The sequence below is a fragment of the Diorhabda sublineata genome, chromosome 1 (assembly GCF_026230105.1).
Source record: "Diorhabda sublineata isolate icDioSubl1.1 chromosome 1, icDioSubl1.1, whole genome shotgun sequence".
In the NCBI taxonomy this organism is placed as follows: domain Eukaryota; kingdom Metazoa; phylum Arthropoda; class Insecta; order Coleoptera; family Chrysomelidae; genus Diorhabda; species Diorhabda sublineata.
In genome coordinates, this window is record NC_079474.1 from 7,546,387 (window position 1) to 7,567,155 (window position 20,769).

At 30.7% G+C, this 20,769-nt stretch overlaps 1 protein-coding gene across 1 annotated transcript; it reads right to left on the reverse strand.

Annotated features, from left to right (window-relative positions):
• Window positions 1–4,853: 4,853 nt before the first annotated feature.
• LOC130442584 (lysophospholipid acyltransferase 5) lies at window positions 4,854–20,249 on the reverse strand. Its single transcript, XM_056776841.1, has 7 exons — window positions 19,961–20,249; window positions 19,275–19,505; window positions 19,120–19,197; window positions 18,862–19,058; window positions 16,791–17,025; window positions 12,761–13,053; window positions 4,854–9,020 (listed from the first exon to the last, which is right to left on the reverse strand). Exons 1-7 carry the CDS (start codon window positions 20,049–20,051, stop codon window positions 8,751–8,753), a joined length of 1,395 nt encoding a protein of 464 aa, XP_056632819.1. The 5' UTR covers window positions 20,052–20,249; the 3' UTR covers window positions 4,854–8,750.
• Window positions 20,250–20,769: the final 520 nt, after the last annotated feature.

The window sequence follows — 20,769 nt, forward strand, 5'->3', positions numbered from 1 at the left end:
TTTACTTACAGTTTATCCTGAAGTATGGGATGTTTGATGCACGGTCTATCTTCTTATATCAAATTAAGTTACACATATAAAAGTAAACACTATAAACAACTACTGATTTAATACACTATTCAATATACTCAGTTATATTCTTAATGTTTGCGATTCAAGCTCTCGTTTCTAGGACTGAGATACCTACCAATACTAACTTCCTACTCATACTCTGGCACAGTCGAACAAAACTTGAAGTTTGTTATGTATGCGATGAAAGGTAGCAATAAAGTAGTAGGTACCAAATTAAATATTTACAAAACCTCACCGATCAGGAATTTTTTAATTGTTAATATCTGGTTCATCTAATATATTTAACTAATTTTTGCATATGAACACAGATTTTTTTACTGAACACACTGTTCGCACCACCACTACACCAACAGTCACAATTACACTGTCTATAGCTCCTTTGGATAACCAAGTTATCGTCCTTAGAAACTGAAGGCAGTGGTTAGGTATGGTTCAGTATGAATGTCACCAACTGAAAAGATTTTTTTGGAAATGGTTTACTTAGACAGTTTATGAACGGATCGAAACCCGTCATTCTCGTAAGTCTTTGATATGTGTCTTCCATTCTTAATTTTCGGGAAAACTTTCTTGAGAATTATTGCCTGTGCTTCCAAACATCGAGAGTAGTTGGAAATTGTACCATAGACTAAAACAACTGCTTTTTTAATGAAAAAAGTCTTGAATTTGTCCGACTTTAGTTTGTATCCACGTGTATCCAACGTGCTCTTGGACATTCCTTTCAATATTATATGGAACCGATTTATGAGATTAAAGTTGACATCTGTTATTTCTAAAACTGTTTCTAATTGACTCCTTTTGTATGCGATTCCTTTCCTATTATCGAATATTTATCTTCCTGCTATCTTGCCTACCATTTCGCAGCAAACCTTATCTAGCTGTGCAAACATGAAATCCCGTACTAAGTTTTTTGAGCAATTGACTTGGAAATTGGTTTCTGTTAAAGTCTTTGGATGTTGCTCCGCGAACGTTTATATTTATAAAAATCTTAATCGAAAATTTTCTTATTGACAAAAAACTCGATTTTGCCTGAATTTGAAATGTTCTATTAGAAACGAATGGCTTCAAGTCCTATACGAGTTTTTATTTCGTAACAATACTTCACTTCAAATTAGTTATACCCTAATTTCTGGTTCGCTTTCTTGCTTCTCTTTTATATCGTCTTTGCTGGTCTCAATGTTACTACAGACGTTTTATACCTTTCGTTTTCGTAAAATATTTCTCATTTATTTTCATAAAAATCGCCATTATTCACCGGAAATTGAGAAAGGAAGAAAATTCAATTTTAAACTTCTTGAATATTTTTAATTTTGACAGTTTTTTGTCATAATGTTACCCAAAAGTTTAGCACAAAGCAAAGGCGGCTAGTGCATAAGCCCTACAGAGGTCTAAATAAATGGGGACCTAAAAAAATGGTAGTTACATCATTTTAATAATTGTTATATAAACAAATACAACATTTTCTATCATTCAGGTATCCCAAAAATTGTAATACTTCCCAATAGCCTTGTAATACATTCACAAACAATTCAGTAAAGTCTACCAGTTGAATAATCTATCAACATTCCAATTCACGATCTTGTTGTATTATCATTCATCTGGGGTAAACGATCGTGCTCTTAGTACTCTTTTCATGATGTTAAAATCCCGTCTTAAGTAAGTCCGTATTTAACTGGAGAAGTTCTTTGTATTCAGTCCAGCGCAATGCGTAACACGGTGGGTAGATTCCGAGCGACCTTCAAAACTGTGTAACTCTTTAGGACTAATAAATATACTAAAATATAGAGATCCAGAAAAGAAAGCATTGAAATCGAAAGGTACGCCATTCCAAATATTATAAAAAAAGATTGTAAATAGGGTAAAAAGCTACACAAGTGAATTTACTGAAGATCACTTCTTCTTTTGTCAAGTATTTATTCGACACAATCAACACAGTAATTGAAACAAATTCTTTTTAAGACCATAATTGTTAGTGACCTATCCACAGATGTCAATAGTATTCTTTTCAAAAATCGCTGAATTTTAAATTAACATCGCGGATTCTTTTCCTTATTGCTGAGATCCATACAGATGTGCATCTAGCTTTAAAAGCTCTTCTTCCTATGTTTTTGCAGATATTAGGAACCGTAAGTCACAGATAACAACCTTCAATGGCCACAGTTTCAGATTCTTAGAACCTATCAAGCATCCTCGAAATTACACTGTGGGATACTAGATTCACTTCATCCCACAAAAAGGGACTTTAGCCATCGTTACATATTATATTTTTTATTTTTTTCGAAATCGCCCAGAATCAACAACACTTGCGAAATATTTGGAATTGAGGCGAGGCGAGATTCAGAAACAACCTCAATTTTTGAATAGATGTATATTTTTTACAAATCAAATTCTGAATTTTAGATAATAATGTGAACTTTCCGTAATTAATAATTTGAAACAAATATATTTGATAGAAAACATTTATGTACATGTTACTCTAATATCAGCTTAAGATGTGTTTGTGTTTTGTATCGAAGATTTCTGCTGCTACCTTATATATTTTATAGTTTTGTTTAACATATCCAATTACTTATTATATACTTAATTTGTGGTTTCTCGAAAAAATTTTGAGATAAATCGATATTAAGGATGCTATCCAAAAAAAATTCATGTTTCTTAACTTACCAGCTTTAAGAAAGAAAAAATAATGTCTGATAGTTCCATTGGTTTCAGGTGTTAGAGTATTGATAGATTGTATGAAATTGAGAAATTTTTTACCTTAAGTTGATAACAATCATTCAACTATCTTTCTCAAATTTTTCTCGACTCTGTTTAAAAAAACTGAAGTAAATTTGCAATTCTTATTTTCCCATCGGGAATTGATCTAATTACATTGAGATTAGTAGACAACAAGTTTAATTCCAAGTAGTAAAATTCACAAAATTTTACGTTTCTTCTTATGGCTTTGATAAGTTAGATGGTTTGAAATTATTGGAAGAATAAGTAAATTGAAAAATACATTTCGCACATTATCGACTGACCTCGAGGGGGACATCAGACGACCTAACCCCTAGGCCATCACGCTTTTTTATAATTATGATTTTCATAAAATACTGAGTCTTAATACAATAGGTCAATCAATTATCATTAAATTATTAATTTCTTGGATTATGTGTGAAATTTGCCATTAATTAGGTTACATATTGATAAAAAATTTAGAGAAGGGTTTCAATAAAATACAGAACGGAGGGTTAACAGATAAAAATTGTTTAAAATATAGCGATAAAGAGAAAAAGTTGCACATTTATGGTGACGCTTTCAAATTTATCTCTTGTTTAACGAGATCGAAAACTAGACTCTCGGATCTCACAATATCATCTATCACAAGTGATTCCCAAAGTAACCCAGATGAATTCCTGAAGGCTACGTAAGTTTCTTACCCAACCTTTTCAATTTTTTGCAAATTTCTAGAATAAGGTAAAAATGTAGCAGCAGGGGCTCCATCGAAAAAGTGTTAAAAAGTTTAGCATAAAGCAAGGGCAAAACGAGTCTAGCAAAATCTGGAGCTCGTGTTAATTTCTAATTCGTGTTAAATTTTCCGAGGTTTTTTTATTAAATAAGTCAATTTTTTTCGTTTTAATTAATTGTGTGTGTCTTTAGACACTTGTATACGATGAAGTATCATAAAATATACAGAAAAAACAATTTTGTTTGAATTCATCTATTTTTGTTGATAACATGTATTGATCCTAACTGATTATAATTTTTATTTGTCCCATATCAATCAAACAATTATATTAAGATGGTACTTGAAAGTAACTTGGAATTTCCAATTATACATAAACATAAATATGATATGGGTATTTGCAGAAATTTCAAGGTGATCACAAGCTTACTCTTAACGATCAAAAACAATGAATACTGTATCCAAGTAATTATAGACAATACAAAAAATAATGATAGGAAAATATTACGTCGGAAGTGAATCTGATGAAGATATCGACATGACACGGGTAAGGTTGAAGGTCGTAGAGGAAATGGAAGGAAAAAAGCCTCTTGATTGAAGAATATTAGAGAATGGACTAGGATAATGGAAGCTGGACAGTTATTTAGATTAGCTCATGATAGAGTGTTCTGCCATGCTGATCGCCAACGTCAATGGGACTTGATACGGCACGCTAAGAAGAAGAAGGAAGTAATCAAAACGTATCTTTCAATTACAAACTCCACAGGCAGCCAAACCATGCTGAAAGCACTCGATTCTGTAGACTCTATCTCTAAGTTTACATTCTTAGACCAACAACTTTTTACGGCGGTACAAAAACAACAAATGTAGAGGTAATTAAAAAACAGGAGTAGCTGGAAAACTCACCAGGGTAAAGACAAGCAGAACTGATAAGTAAAAATAGGAAAATAGACAAAATTTTTTTGAGTTCCTGCGATAATTTAACAAAGTAGCAATAGAATACGACACAAACCATTCCAGTGAAATCTTACGGTCCCTCGAAACTATTCAAAAGAACTCATTTAGTTCAAATAAAATTTTTATTCGTTTTTACTTAACCCAACATATTTTTTTTCGATTTTTAAACTCAAACTAGGACACATGTTCTTTTGATAAACGATTATTTTCATGTATACTTAAAACCGTTAAATTCTTTCTTAATTGAAATATTATTTCATAATAAAGTTTTGGAAATGAATAAAAGTTTCCTTAAACAGGTGACAACTAAAAAAAGGAAAACTTCATCGGGAAATATCAGAGGCCCTAATCTTATTTTTGGGATATATAACAATAAAAAAAATATGGTGTTTAAAAAAAGTAGTTTTATTAAATAGAATATAAAATGGTACTTTACACTTTGTGCCTGTTATTTTAAGCAGTTCGATGTATAAAAAAAATTTAAAATAATTATGTGTTTTCATAATTTGTGCTTATTAAAAATACGAGCTACCAAATTATTAAAATAAATTGTATAACGCTGTCCAACAACAAAATGAATTTTTCCTTCACTGTATAAGTAAAATCACATTAAACGAATATCAACCAGAAAAAAAATAGAATTCCACTGTACAAATATTTTTTTAATTCTAAACTTTACCTAGAAGATATTTTGTACAAGACTCTACATCTCATTCTTCTGCTTCCAAAATGCTTAGATCTCACCAAAAGGGGGCTATTTTGTGTCCCTCTTCTCAAGGTGTTAGTATTACTCTTATGAATCTTTTGGATTGTCTTAGGCCTAGAGTGAGACTCCATCTAATTATTTAGCTATCCGTTCACTTCATTATTGATGTGGCATCTCATGAGACCACAGTAGAGCTCTGATCCTTCTTAGCAAGGTTCTTCTTCATTGCCTGGTATACCCTGGTGGCCTGGTAGCCAGAATTTGTTTGTTAGCTAGTGCTTTCAGAGTTTGTTTGCACTCTCACACTAGTTTGGACGTGCACTCAATAGCTTTCAGGACCTTCAAGGCCGCTTGGTTATTTAAGAGAGTGTGAATGTGTTTTTTAGAGAAGTTTCTAGCCAAACACTTCTGAGCACATTTGTTTATTGCTAGCAACTTTACCTGGAAATTGGTGAATGAGTTTCTTAGTGGCATCGAGTGCTTGAAATTTGATCCTCAGTTGGTCAGTTAGTTTGTCGCAGCTTTCTAGCTTTATCAGTTCTAGCATTTTTAGGTGACCTGTCAGATTTTGTGAGCTGTGACCACGAGTACATTTTTTTCCAGGTATCGAATCAATGAAGATTTCTAAGATTATATTTATGATAGTTTTGAACAAGCCTACCAATTTATTTATTCGGTCCGAATTTTTATACCTCCGCTACTCCACGGTCTAATTTGACCAGATAAAGTTTCTAAGGTACATGGAAAACACAGCAATACATTTTATCACTTTTCTTATTCATACTGTTAAAATCGTATAAAATTATCTTCCTGCAAGCTTATACTTATTTAGTTTTTAAATATGTACACCCCATATTATTATGATTCTATAATACAAGGGATTTCATGATGATACATCTTCTCAACAAATTAAAATCAACTGTTTTCGTAATGCAACAAGTGATTGTCATAACTATTCGTCTTATAAAAATTAAGTAAATTTGGTAAAAGGGACTTTATTGTTTTCGCTTAACAAAACCAATTACATGAATTGTAATTGACTAACAAGATCATGGAAATTGTGTATTAAGTCAAACGAATGCAACTTGAAACTACTGAATTCAATACTTAAACATATTTTCACTATTTCAGCCAAATAATATTTCTGAAATTAATTTTATGGTGAGATTAGAGAAAAATAATTTTCGGAAAATGTTTTACTGATATAATTCAACTTGTAGAAAGACTACTACACAACCTCAGAATAATAATTATATTGCACTCGTTCCAACAAAAAATTAAATTTTTTTCACTCTATTAGTAAATTTCTATTAATTTTCTGTTAGGAAGATCGAATATTACCAAGAATTAAGACAAATACTAATTACACATGCAAATTCTTTGTTAAATTGTTTGTCATAAATACAAAAACATAACAGATGGTTGAAAATCTATCATAATGATCAACCTCATCAAATCACAACTTGGATAAAATTAAATGTTGCGTTCGTCAGAAGATTAAAGCCTATTAACCGAGGTTTTGTGTAAAAATCTCAAATTCATTAAATAAAGAAAACATAGAGATATATTTATCTTCAATGCTACACACTGTATATATCAATTAATTTTTTTTGCTTTTACTGTGTACAGAACAGATTATAATGACACAAGCACATTGTGAACTGTATTTTTTAATATATTTATTTATGTACCATAAAATCATTTCTCAAGAAGTGCTCTCCATCATTATTGCTAAAAACACATATTAATAAGAAATACAATATTTCAAAATAAAATTGGACGGATGAACATAATCAGTCTTATTTATTGACTGGACGAATGATATACTGAAAATGGTAATCGCAATGTGCAATAATATAATGGAAGAACCAATTATCGATAGTCCAACAGAAACCTTTGAAAATAAATACGAATAAAACCAGATTTTATAAAGAGTGAAGAGAAACTATGTAACAGAAGAACAATTCTAGAGAAATTGTATTTCCTAGCTGCGAAGAAGACCTAAACAGAAAATCAATAATATTGTGAAAGAAGATAACATGAATAGAAAAGCAAAATAAAGATAGCAGAAAAAGTTAACATGAATAGAAAAAAGATTTTTAAAAAAGTTAATACTAACATGAAAACAAAATGATTTTGAATAAAGATAACACGAATAAAAAAACAAAAATATTTTGACAGAACATAACACGAATAGAAGAGCAAAAAAATTGTTAAAAAAGATAACACGAATAGAACAACAAGAAGACTTTGAAAGAAGATAAAACGAAAAGGAAAGCAAGAAAAAAATTGATGCAGAAGACAACATGAATAGAACATAAAAAATATTGTGAACATGATTATAAAAGCAAACAGATTTTGAAAGAAGACAACTCGAACAGAAAAACCAAAAGATATTGACAAAATATAACACTAATAGAAAAGCAAAAAATATTTAAAGAAAATAACACAAATAGAACAACAAATAGATTTTGAATAATACAGAAGCAAAAAGATTTTGAAAGAACAGGAAGACGATAAAGAAGGTAAACAGAAAATTTTACAAAACACTAAAAAAAATTCACAAGAAATTTCCAGCCTCAAGCAGATGTAGAAACAAAAGTAGATCGATCAAAACGAATGTGAAGAAATACGTATAAAATGAGTGTTTTCTGAATAAACAAAATAATCCTGATATATTAACAAGCAATATTCAGACGACACCTCAGGAAACCATAGAGCATTGACATTTGGACGAAATGCAGAACGAGGATACACAAACGAACGTCGAAAGAGATAGAATTACTAAGGAGCCTATCAATTATAGATGAAACACATTAGATCTGAGATATAAAAACGCAGAAGTGAATCCCCGAACTAGGAGAATGATCTAATAGGTATATAAGGAACGAGATTAGGCAAACATATACAATTTTCAAAAGCTACTAAAAAATGGCCAATAAAGTTTTTGTGAATAATAAAGTAAAAAAAAAGGGAAATTTTTATGTGAATTACAAGATCGAATAAACACCACAAACCAACAGTTCAATATATCGAAAAATCACCAAAAATATCATCATAAATAACTTTCTTTACTCATTTCAAATAACCTCTAACAAGAGCAATAGATGATGAACAATCTGGTAATACCAACAAACAAATATCAAGCTCTGTCCTGACATTGATAAAATAGAATCAACTTTTAATATAAATACTACTGGTCAGTACTTAACGGGAACAAGAAAGACAAATAAGCAAAAATTATCAATATTAGACGACATATGAATGAATGAATGAAAATATATTTCCACATATTCACTTTATACTCGAAAACGTTCATGAAGAATTCTTCTTCTAGGCATCGAGTAAAAAGATATTGCACATTTTAAGTACGTTTAAAAGAAAGTTACATTTCTGTGGCACATTTCATATTTATAAAAATACTCATTATAAATTTGATTTGTTGTAAACGAAATTATATTAGAGTTTTAAATGTTTGCTTTTTGGAGAGCACTACTTCACGGTAACATTTTCTATTTTTAAAGGAATACTATAATTTCTACAAAAACGATTCAAGTTCAAGATAAATACTGTTCATTTTTGTTTTTTTCGATATTTGTTAAGAGCAAACTTTATAAGAGGACTATATATTAAGGGCCACATTACGAAAACAATAATACCTACATAGTTGGTATTTGAATAAGTTTTGAAATATCTCTTAAAGTTTAAAAATGCAAAAGGTAACAAGCAGAATCCCATGAATACGAAGGTGTATATCCTCAGGATAATATAAAGTGGTATTTGTATTTGCGGCAATGCGAAGAACTTCTTCAGAGATTCATCGGAATTCACGATGGATTTAATCTGAAAAAAAAGAAATAATATAGAGCAATTGAAACGCCAAACGGTTTTGATAGTAATGATATTCAATTGTTCATAAATCTCTGTATTTCACAAGAGTCTATTTTAGAGTCGTTTCATTCATTACTCTGTCGATAATAAATAGATAACACATCAAACAATAAGACGTGAATCTTATCAGTGAAAACAAACACATTCTGAAAATAAGACTTCATCAGTAACTGTTGTTATTTTCAGTGGGTTTGGGTTCTTTGTTGAGAAATGATGAAGTCCAAAGTTGATAAAATGTTCAGTTTATTGAACAGAGTTTCAAAAAGTACCTTTTGAATCGTTTGACAATACTTGTTTTGATTAACAAAACTCTTGCTAAACAATTGTCGGATTGTTGCTCAATACTTAACAATTCTTGAGATAAAAAATTGGAACACGTTTGCCTGTTGCCATTTCATTTTGTTTTTTCGCTGTCGCGTGAACATATCAAAAAGTGCTTATCGCCTGCCAACTTAACTAAATTAAAAATTAACATGAGCATGGTTACCAACTTTGACTCTATATAAAATTTCGGTCGAATCAGCTGTCAATTTGATAAATTCTCAACAGTAATCTATGATACTAATACATATACACCAGCGCTTCCCAATCTTTTTTTGAAATTTATCGGGAGCATGCTTTTGAGGTCTTCAAAGAACCATTATTCACTGACTAGGCTAGATCAAAAGAATAAGCTGGAAAATCAGGCAATAGGAAGCTCTGTTCAATTTGGCCGCAGGTTTCATCATATTGTGACATGGTCTATTGTCTTTATGAAACAAATGAAACGTTCATATTTATTTTTGCACTTTTTCGATCCTAGAACCAGTGACGGCGCCAAGCATCTACCAGAACACAAGGCCCTTCGGCTATGATAATGGTTCAAATATACGAGGGGTTCATAATGGTGTCAACAGGAGATTTTAAGCCTCGACCAATTTGCATTTTGAGTACCCTGTAGAACTTGGTCTTAGGTGACGCTGCATCATCTAGCGTACACACGCAGATTTTTTGGTACTTTACAAATATTGCACACCATGGGCATTCCCGGATGATGCAGAAATCAACTATTTATCACAGCATTATAATGAGCTTTTAAATAAGAGAAAACGCTTGCATCCAAAGGTTGTGGTCTGTGACTACAATGGGGCGGTATTGTGAAAATATTGATATCATTTTCGCGAGTTTTGTCCACGGTAGCTAGGGAAATATGGCTTTCATGGCTGTCCATAATCAAGAGCGTAGGATTTTCTGTACTGGACAAAATAAACTCGATAAAGTGATCAAAAGCCCTAGAGTACTGTGAGGAGCTCCACTAATTATATGAAATCATGGCTGAAGGCAGGGTGGTAACCCAGAGCGTTAATAATACAGTTTTTAGTAGCATTTTTTCCCCTCTCTCCGTTTGTACATTTGTTCACCTGCTTAATTCCTTTTCCAGCAATTATTTTTTTTGGATTCTGAAAAGTCGTGGTTGATGTTTCATGCTGAACCATTCAAAACCTGCTGCTTTATTTTTGACCCAGCTCTCAGAAATCTTTATTTAATTGTATGCTAATTTTCTACATTCTTTTATTATTAAGCAAAACCCCATTTCCGAACAAATTTCAAAAAAATAGAACAAGCTCATTTTACGGATTTTTATCAAAAATCTGTCTACAATTATAGTTGAGATTGAGTCTAATTTTCGCAGAGGGATTCTCTTTTTGTTTTGGGTGAATAGCGAGACGGTGTAACAAAAGGGACCCCTGTCATCTTAGATTGAAAATTGAGTCATCATTCACGAGATGACGGAAGATATTCTTCTGTTGGCTTTTAACTAAATTAGATGATTTCACTGAGGAACCTGTTTCACTCTCCTCTACAGTTTTAAAAATAACGAAGATGCTTTCATGAATTTCTTAGCTTTTTGCCGTAGTTTTACTTTCAAACCGTAAATATAATATTAACATCTGTTAGATTTTTTCAAGATATTATAATTTCTGACATCTGATTACTTGCTGTCTTATTTGTACACTATCCACCCATCGTTACTATTTCCACATAGATATTGTAATATGTAATATGAAAATAAATTGGATAATTGGAAATATGCAACACTGTGTTTCAAGTGTCATAAATACTAACTACGAGGATGTACTGATATCTAGCTAGCCTAGACGAGTTCCATGCATAAACAAAATATTGTGTTACCATAGCAACGAACAATAACTTATTAGAAGTGTCAGTGTATATGTTCTATAGTAGGCTGAGAATTTTTCAATATACCCTCGTATAATAACAAATCAAAAATACAAAAAGCAATATGTTCATATTATGTTAATATAAGTGAGGTATCGTCAAGGCCTAACGTAACGAGTTGTTTACTGAGTAGTCAAGGATATAAAAAAAAACTAACAAACTTCCAATACAGTAATTAGAAAACTAATTAAATGAGTAAAGTGAAATCTATAAATAATAACTACTGCTAAGCTCTGAAAAATCATTTAGAGATATGGATATATAATGGTATAACACTGACAGAAAGTACTTTTAGACAGGCTTAAAATGCATAATTCTGATTTAGCACCAAAAATTTTAAATATTCTGGGTCCCCTTAACATAATTACATAAGTAATGAGAACAACAGAATTAAATAATAAAAACAAACCAAATACAAATAGTAGCATATGCAGACGTTGTAACAATATTGGTTAATACAACAACTTGGGATAGAAGCAAAAAAATTCGATCCATAAATAAACCAAGAAAAAACCAAATACATGAAGATAGCAAGACAAAACGAAAGAAGAATGGACCACCTAAAGACACAGAAATTCTTATTTCAAACTGTACTGTTACTTAAAATCAAGAATATTAGTAAAATGAACAAAATAAAAATATATAAAACATTAATAAGACCAGTGATTGCGTACGCTATGAATACAACTGTCAAGATTGAAGAAAAGTAATAAAAAGAAATAGAAGAATAACTGGTGAGGAGGATAATATAATGGATACCTCTATGGCCAAGAGGCAGATGTGGATTAAGAAATCCCTGGACTAACTAAAGTGAATAAGATACAAGAATCCATGGAAACAAAGCCAGGACCAACAAAAAGAACAAGGGGATTAATCCACTCCAATAATGGAGAAATGATGATGAAAGTCCAAAGATTTCAGTTAAATTCTTCAAAACTATGATATGGAATGTATTATGTACATTACAACATTGCCACAAAGTAACAATTAAGTTTTATTTGACGAAGATACAAAGTTTTAGTTATGAAACTTGTTTGTCATAAAAATGCACATCCTTTTCACTTTTAATGCATGTTTGGCAAGCCCTGACTACAAAATTTTATGTGCAACCATTTTATTTTGAACACCAATCTGCACAAGAAGTCAAACTTTAATTAATAAATAAGGATGACTATTAAAAATTTACATTTGTACAGATCCTTAAGTATTTAATTAATACAATAGATACTTTATGGACACATAATACATAGCATATGACAAGACAGTTGATGCATAACACTTGACAGATGATACATAACACATGTCAGATGATGACTGATCTACTTATACAACAAAAAATTTAAGAAGTTTATTTTTATTGGATTCATTGTGCTGACAATCCTATTAACTTCTAGTATAATTAAGACTGGTAGTTAGATTAGGTTAGGTGAGTTGGGTGAAAAATATTATAGATCAAAATAATTCATACTCACATCTCTTTCCATTAGAATCACTATAAACTCGAAAAAGAAGCAAACGTAATATCCGTCATGAAAACCATGCCACAATGCTAAGAATAACAAGGAAACCAATTGACTAATTTGTCTATTTCCCAAAAATTTCAGTCTTTTGTAAATATATTGTGCGATCCAGTTATTTGTATTTACGTTGAATGATTTAATATAATCGTTAAATTCAGTTGTGTTTTCAAAAACGTATAATCGTATATTTTCTACTCCATTCCATTGTACATGTCCTTTTTCGTCTAAGCCGTTATGGGATATACCTTAAATGAAAATACATAATTCAGCCTAAAATTCCAATCAAATATATTTAAAAAAAAAATAAAATTGAGGAAGAGAGACCTTTAAAGACAATAAAATATTTTGATATTGAAATTTTGTTATGTTAATAATTATTCAATATATCCTCGTAAATATTGCATTTTGGTTAACCATTTTTTTACCTAGAGCTCACCTAAAATACATATTAGCAACTTTTTAATTATAACACCCCCTCTCGTGTTAGGATAACTACCATGGATGGGAATAAATTAGAAGTAACTGGTTGAAATTTTATGACCTAACCTAACCTTAGACTGTAGATAAGAAAATGGTCAAACCAGACGCAACAGTACACTCTTTTCACCCTTTTAAAATATATAAACTGGTTTTTATAGAATTTTTAAAATATTCTATTTAATTGGAGTACTACTTATAATAGATAAATTTTCATACTTGACACAATTGAAAATGTGATTAAACATAATCTCGTTGATAATGGAGAATTAATTGGTTTTTTTGTTCAACATTTTGTATAATCATTTGATTTGTATTAAAACATTTAGAAATCTTGTTTTCAAGATATTTCAAGATTATTAATGCGTTGTAATCACCAAAATGAAATAAAAAAAATCAATATAATTTAATGATTTTCCTATATATTTTTGAGAAATAAATGAAATTGGAACAAATTTAGATAAAAATTAAATTGAAAAATAAGTGTAATTTAATGATTTACCTGAATATTTATGAGAAGTAAATAAAATATTGTACAGTAATCCGCATTGAATATTGATCACTGGACGCAACTCATATGCAACCTCGACTTACTGTAAGGATCGTATATGAATTACGTCCCATAGACTTCCAAGAAGTGTGGTACTAAATACTTCTGTGAACTAATTAGTTAAGATAATGGTCTTGGATGCGGATAAATCGAAGTAAATGGTTGAAATTTTATGACCTAACCCAACCTTAGGAAAAAGAAGAAGAAAAGAAAGAAAATGATCAACCAGGACGCAACTAGCTTGGACCTTTACAGGTCCGGTTGGCCGCGGGACGCAACTAGTGTGCAGCGTAATATAGATTAGGATATCCTTAATAGAGTTTCTTTTGCATGAAAACTTTTATCTATCTTCTACCGAAGTATAGCTCATTTATTTCTACGTCCCATTTAACGTTAGTCAAAACAGATCAATTGAGATATTAACCTTCCCCCATACCGATCCAGCATCAACCTTTGTTTTACCGAAAATAACTCGGTTCAGTTTAATTTACAGATGGATGAAAATTTTTGGGATTTCATTTACTTGCTTTTGTATTAACAAGTGAATTTTGACCAACCATAGTGAGAACAGATGGAGCTGATAACATCAGCTCAATTTGAAATAAATCATATCATAATAAGAAAACCATTTTCGATCTTAAAGCTATATTCACAAACAGATAGAAGGGGACCTATTGAATGGCCACAGAGATTCCGAGATCTCAATCCTGATAGAAGAAAAGTAACTATCGAATATTTAGGAAAAGTTATTAGATGTAACAGACCCCAGAAATACTCCTGCCCGGTTTACTCATAATGAAAGCATGTCAATTTAACAAGATCCCAGAATTCATTTATAAAGTGCCCAGATTAGTATTTTAAGCTTTACCAATAAATGAATTGCTGAGTATTTGGACTAGATTTATGAATCACGCGAAACAGTTCGACTTGATTTAAAAAACAAATCGAAAAATAACAACCTTGAAAACGTCAGGTAGATAGGTTTTTTTATGATGCCAAGAAATTGGAATATACAAGAGATGTTATTAATTTGTTACCAAGTTCATTTTAATGTAAGTAAGATTCAAATTTAACTTATTTTAATATCTCATAGTAATTAAGTTCATTATGCTTTTAATTTTTAACATGATAATTTAATAATGATGCGATAATAGAGCTCAACCTATAAAAGATTTATTCACTCTATTTTTATATATAGAAAAATGTTTTATTTATACACAACTAATAGATAAAAACTTTATTATAACAGCACACGCTACGTTGCCGGCAACGATAACCTCAAGATTATCAAATAGAAAACTGCTCAATGTTTTTATTAAACTAGCTTAAAGCCAATGAGAATCGTTTTCTTTTGTACTTGAAAATTTGAAATTTTTACAATTTTCGATTAAACATCTATTTATTTCACTTTTTGACATTATTTCATATCAAGAACTAATAGAATAAACAAAAAAATAAATACTTTTCAAAAATTGTACCCTGTTGCTGGTAAAACCAAAAGTACTAATTTTCGACAACTAGGACCTCGATGAATGGATCCTATGATCTCGAAAACGATAAACTAACATTTTTTATTATAATCTATTATAATACTAGATATAATACTGTTACGAACTCGTTCACGACATAGGCCGTGAAGCCGGCCCTGTCCGGTTATAATGGAATTCTAAAATTTGACGAATTCGAGGCGCGTTTGATATAAACAGAGGCGAGGTATTTGATATTTGATTAGAACTATTTTCTAGGAAGGTCTCTTTATTTATTTGTTTTTTTGTTTACTTTCTAGAATTCTAGAAATGTCCATTCTGATATAAATTGAAGCTTCTTTAATAGCGAGAGTTGGTTTATAATAAATAGTCTTAGTGAGCGATACGAACAGTTAAAAGTAAACAGTGAATTTAAATAAATTACGAAAGTAGTTACATAAGTATTGTAGTGTATTTCAGAAAGTGCTGGAGTAGAGACATGAGGGGGTAAACATTGGAGGAATATTAATCAACAACTTAAGATTCGCCAATGATGTTGCTATAAAGGCTGAGAGTGAAGAAGAGAGAAGAGAAAATCAACCTAGAATGTGAAAATGTAGGACTCACTATAAATATTGAAAAAACTAAATTCATGTTTATAAGTATAAGCCAAAATATTAATATTAACCCTATTCTCACACTGAACGGTACACAAATAGAATGGGTGCAAAAATATAAGTACCTTTGCTAAGGCATGAATGCTCAAATGGATCTAGAAGAAGAAATCAAGATCATAATTGAAATGGCTTGAAAGGCATTTATCAGAATGGGATTCATGGAATGTGTGGTCAGTATTGCTGTAAGCAGTGAAAACTTGGACCTTGAAAATTCAAATAATCATAAAACTTGAGACATTTGAGATGTGGCTCTATAGACGCATCCATCTTGAAGATACCCAGGACTGACAGAATCACCAACGACGAAGTACTAAGACGCATTGGTCGAAAAGAAAGCTGTTGACAATTATTAAGATAAGAAAAACATCTTACATAGGACACATCTTATGCAACGACAAATACCTACTGCTACAGAACATAATGCGGGGCAGAGTAGAAGGAAAGAAAGGCATAGACAAGAAAAAGAAATCCTGGCTCCTTAACATAAGAGAATGAACAAATCTGAGAGTCGGAGAATTGTTCCATATTGCGAGGACATTCAAAAACGTGGTTGCCAACCTTCAATGAGGAAGACAACATGAGAAGAAGTTACATAAGTAGTGAGAAGTTAATTATTATATAAGTTAATTACGTCTAATGTAAGTGTTAAAATAAATTAGGTGTATAAAAGACAGTGTTTATAAATTCACTCCACTGATAAAAATATTATAAATAAATAAGAAAAACATTACAATATTGAAAATTGAGAATGTGTATTGAGGATTTAAATAGATATGTTTGTATTCATATGCATATTAAATTAGTTCACTTACCAAATAGAATACAGGCTCCTTCCGTCAAAAGCCAACAAGATATATACTTATACAAAGTATATCTACCCCATAATCCCAGTAGAAACATTTTTTTGAAAAAACATGATTGACCATATTCATCTGACAACAAATAATCATCAGATACAATCGAACCTAATAATTGGAAGATTCCCAAGTACAATGCACCAATACCAAATCGCTTAACAGCTGCTTGAATACTATCTGGTGGACCATGCTGAAAACAATTATATGATAATAATAATTATTATATGAAAAATATCATCCTTTGAGGTAAAAATTATTGATAAAGCGTTTTTTGATGAAGCTTTCAAATGAAAACACAAAGGTTATTTCATTCGTAGTCATAAAGTTTTAATTAAAAAAGGCATACACTGGTAGGATAAATACTTAGACATCATTATAAACAATTAGTAAAAGCAACTGTTCAACTCGAAAACTTGCAAAATAATATAGATTGGAAAATCAGTGACAAAAAAAATATAATGGATGAAGAAAAAAACCAGCAGAAACAACAATCCATCCACTCACAAACATAACCTAAGGGAATGTGAATCTTCTGGATGAACTAATAGAAACTTACTGAAGAATAAATGAAATAATAATAAATAAAAGGAGTATATACAAAATCTTGAACAATAAAAAATAAAAGATAAGAATAATCACTGGAAATAATTAGTGAATCATCATAAATCATAGATGTTGAAAATGTGGAAAAGAATATGGATTTGAAGGGAAAAAACAATATTCCATTTGCTTACCAGCATTACAAAACTTTGGAAAAATATAATTGGTCAATTATTTCAAAGTTATAATAAGAAATAAGAGAATTAAGGAGAGGATTCCAAGAGGATATGAAGCTTCTGGAAAAATTAAAAATTACTGAAAAATTCAAATAAAATGGATATATGCAAAACCAAAGATCTTCGGGAACGAAAATAATGAGGACAAGAAATGCATAATAACTAAAAATAAACTAGAGACAAATGATATTGGTACCAAATATAACACCATAAGGGAAAAACAGAGAAAACAAGAACTATGACAAAAATATATAGTAACATTCATAATCAAATACTCTTGTGAGCTGGACACTTGATGAGAAGAAAATCAGTAGACATAATTAAAAAAAGATGATCCAAAAACATTGGCAGACTGTAAAAGAGCTGAAGGAAAAAAAATTGTCTATGATTTGGAAATACTAGGAATTATTGACTTCAAGAACTTCCCAATTGAAGAAAAATTGAAAATATAACAAAAACAAGGACTGCTTATTTTAATGGGCTCAATCCAAAGCAATTGTGCCAAAAGATGGATGGTATATGAGCAGGTGTCGGGAAATTTGGCGAAATTCCAAAAGCCTTGCAAGAGCAGGGACTATAACAAATATTCCTCTTGAAGGCACTGAGCTAATAGGCAACTACGAAACCCACTACACCCAAGCATCTATTATCGAAGCTCTGATTGGTTCAAACATCACAACATCAGTGGTGCGAAAAAAAAAAGGTGGAAGAAGGGTGCCAAGATAGGCTAGGATCCTAAGGTGGCCTCATCCTTCGACCCACCTCAACCCAGTGCTTCTCCTGATTCTACGCCCATTGAATAATGAGTTGGCTCCAAAAGCCTTAAAATAGGAGGAGCAAACGAATCTTCAGCTAGCTATAAATCAAATGGGACAACTTGACACCAGAGCCAAAAGCTACAGATTGCCCTTTGGTAATTGCGAGTGGGGCACGACGGGCATATCAACTTAACAACCCTTGTCTGTCCACTATTCTATGAACTATTATAAAAGAATTAACTAAAAATTATCTAAAATTGCTTAAAATTTTTTTTTAATCCTGAGAATTGAACTTCATACTGCTTATGTACAACAAATCCCAAAAAGCGCAAAAATCTCAAAATTTGTAGATATTAAAGAGTTTTTTCCTGAGCAATTTGAATTACGGGGTATATAATTGTTGCATCACTTCGCGAAATCAGGTGGAACATAATTAAAATTGACAAGTATTTAATTGACTTTAGACATATACTATACATGTTAGATACTAACCTTGCTATTGTACTGGCCGTCAACAAATTCCAAGTATCTTTTCATTGAAAACTGGGGGCCAATGAGAAATGAAGACGGAAAAAAAGCGTGACCGAATATCTCAAGGATGCTGGGTTTTTGAACAAGTGCCAACTTTTTACTATCATTGGACAATGTTTCAACAGGTTGATGCCCATCATACAAATCAAAAGCTACACCTGAAATAAAATTGGTAACAATTATTCTCATACAAAAAGCAACAACAACAAATAAGTTTACCTATTAATCTAAGGGTGAGGATACATTGTGGCATCGTCCAAGTTATATCATAGTCTCCGGTACTTGTATAAAAGTAACCTAAAAAAATTAATATTGCTAGTAGTTCTTCGAATTTCAGGAACTTCATATCACATTAGTTGATAATAATTATTTACCTATAAGTAAATATCCCAAGTTAAATACAAACACAATAGCAACACTAAGTGCCGTCCCTTTGAGGATAATAAATGTGCAATATGTGAAAAATGTTGCAAATACATTGTGGAATATACTTTTCCCAAAATTACAATATCCTAAAGTAAATCCGGAGATAATAAAAAATATATGCTGCAAGCTGCGATCTTTATTGTAAATGTATTTCCTGTGTATAAACGCCAATGGATACCCTAAAAATTAGTATTAATAAAGATATATTTGATATATAATAACAGAAAAACATTTTCAACTTTGTAAAAGTTTGGAGCAGAAAAAAATTAGCTACAAATAGAAACCAAAGTTTTCACTTTAGCATTGCTCTTTTAAAATGAGAAGCTTGGTAGGTCATAATTATTATAGAGCTAAAATTTTCTTAAATGAAAATTTTGTTGATTAGCTTTTAAACATCTATGTAATCAATTTTAACAATAAGGATATATTTTAATCTTAAAATATGTTTTTAAAATATATGAGAGATAAGGTTAATAATCTACACTAAATAAACAAAGTAAAAATAAAACTTTGAGCACATAATAAAATATGTGAACAAAAACACTATGTTCCATTCACATGGTAAAGTACAAAGTATCGCAATCAAGTTGCCAATATAATTTCTAAAAGTTATGAAAATAATTACGTATCTTACCAGCTAAAATGGCCAACAACAATTTAAGTGCGGGTTCTGTTGTTCCTATTGATTTAGAGAGTCCTGAAATAATACTATCTGAATTTTCCATTTTTTGATATAATAAAGTCTTATAAACTTTTACTCATTTCATAACACAATTATTGTAATGTGAAACTTGAATCTTGAATACCCCCCTTTCTATAGGAGAAAGAATCGTTCGATGTTGCCGAATCTACTAAATAACATTCATTACTAATGCCATAAAATTTGTCTCTACGTATAAAATGATGATATACAACACGGATACGGATTTGAAATAATAATTTTCAGATAAAATCGACATAAAAAATTTTTATTATTCATGTAAATCAGAATTATATTAAACTATGAATAAAAAGCCGAGAATATAAATATTTGTGTTGTATCCAAATATTATCTAACCAATACACCCAAATGTCTTATTTTTCCAAGAGTAATACATTAGTGTACTTATTTTTTACTTGTTGGGATATTTTAAAAAATTGACTATTCGTCTGAATTGAGTATTTTATTTTAAACCTATTTTTCATAATCGGCAACACTACAATTTTCTTATGTCAAAGTCAGATGTTGAGTTCTTAGGCAACTAAAACTATGACTGTGTAATCAGGTGTGCATAGTCATTTGGCTACTTAAAAAACAGTTCAAAATTATGTGTTGCAAATGGTTTCAGTATAACTAAAATGAAAATATAGATATACATTAAATGAAATAGAATTTATTTAAGGTGTAATTATTCCTATATAACATCTTATAAATGTTTTCTTTTATATCTGAATAGGCAACAT

Bases quoted from the DNA above. Each gene is read 5' to 3' on its own strand.
- LOC130442584 (XM_056776841.1), bottom strand. From the start codon at position 20,051: ATGGAAAATTCAGATAGTATTATTTCAGGACTCTCTAAATCAATAGGA. The intron at 19,198-19,274 runs GTAAATAATTAT...TAATTTTTTTAG, and splicing joins CTTGGGATATTTACTTATAG to GTTACTTTTATACAAGTACC. The intron at 13,054-16,790 runs GTAAGTGAACTA...TTTTCATTTAAG, and splicing joins AGGAGCCTGTATTCTATTTG to GTATATCCCATAACGGCTTA.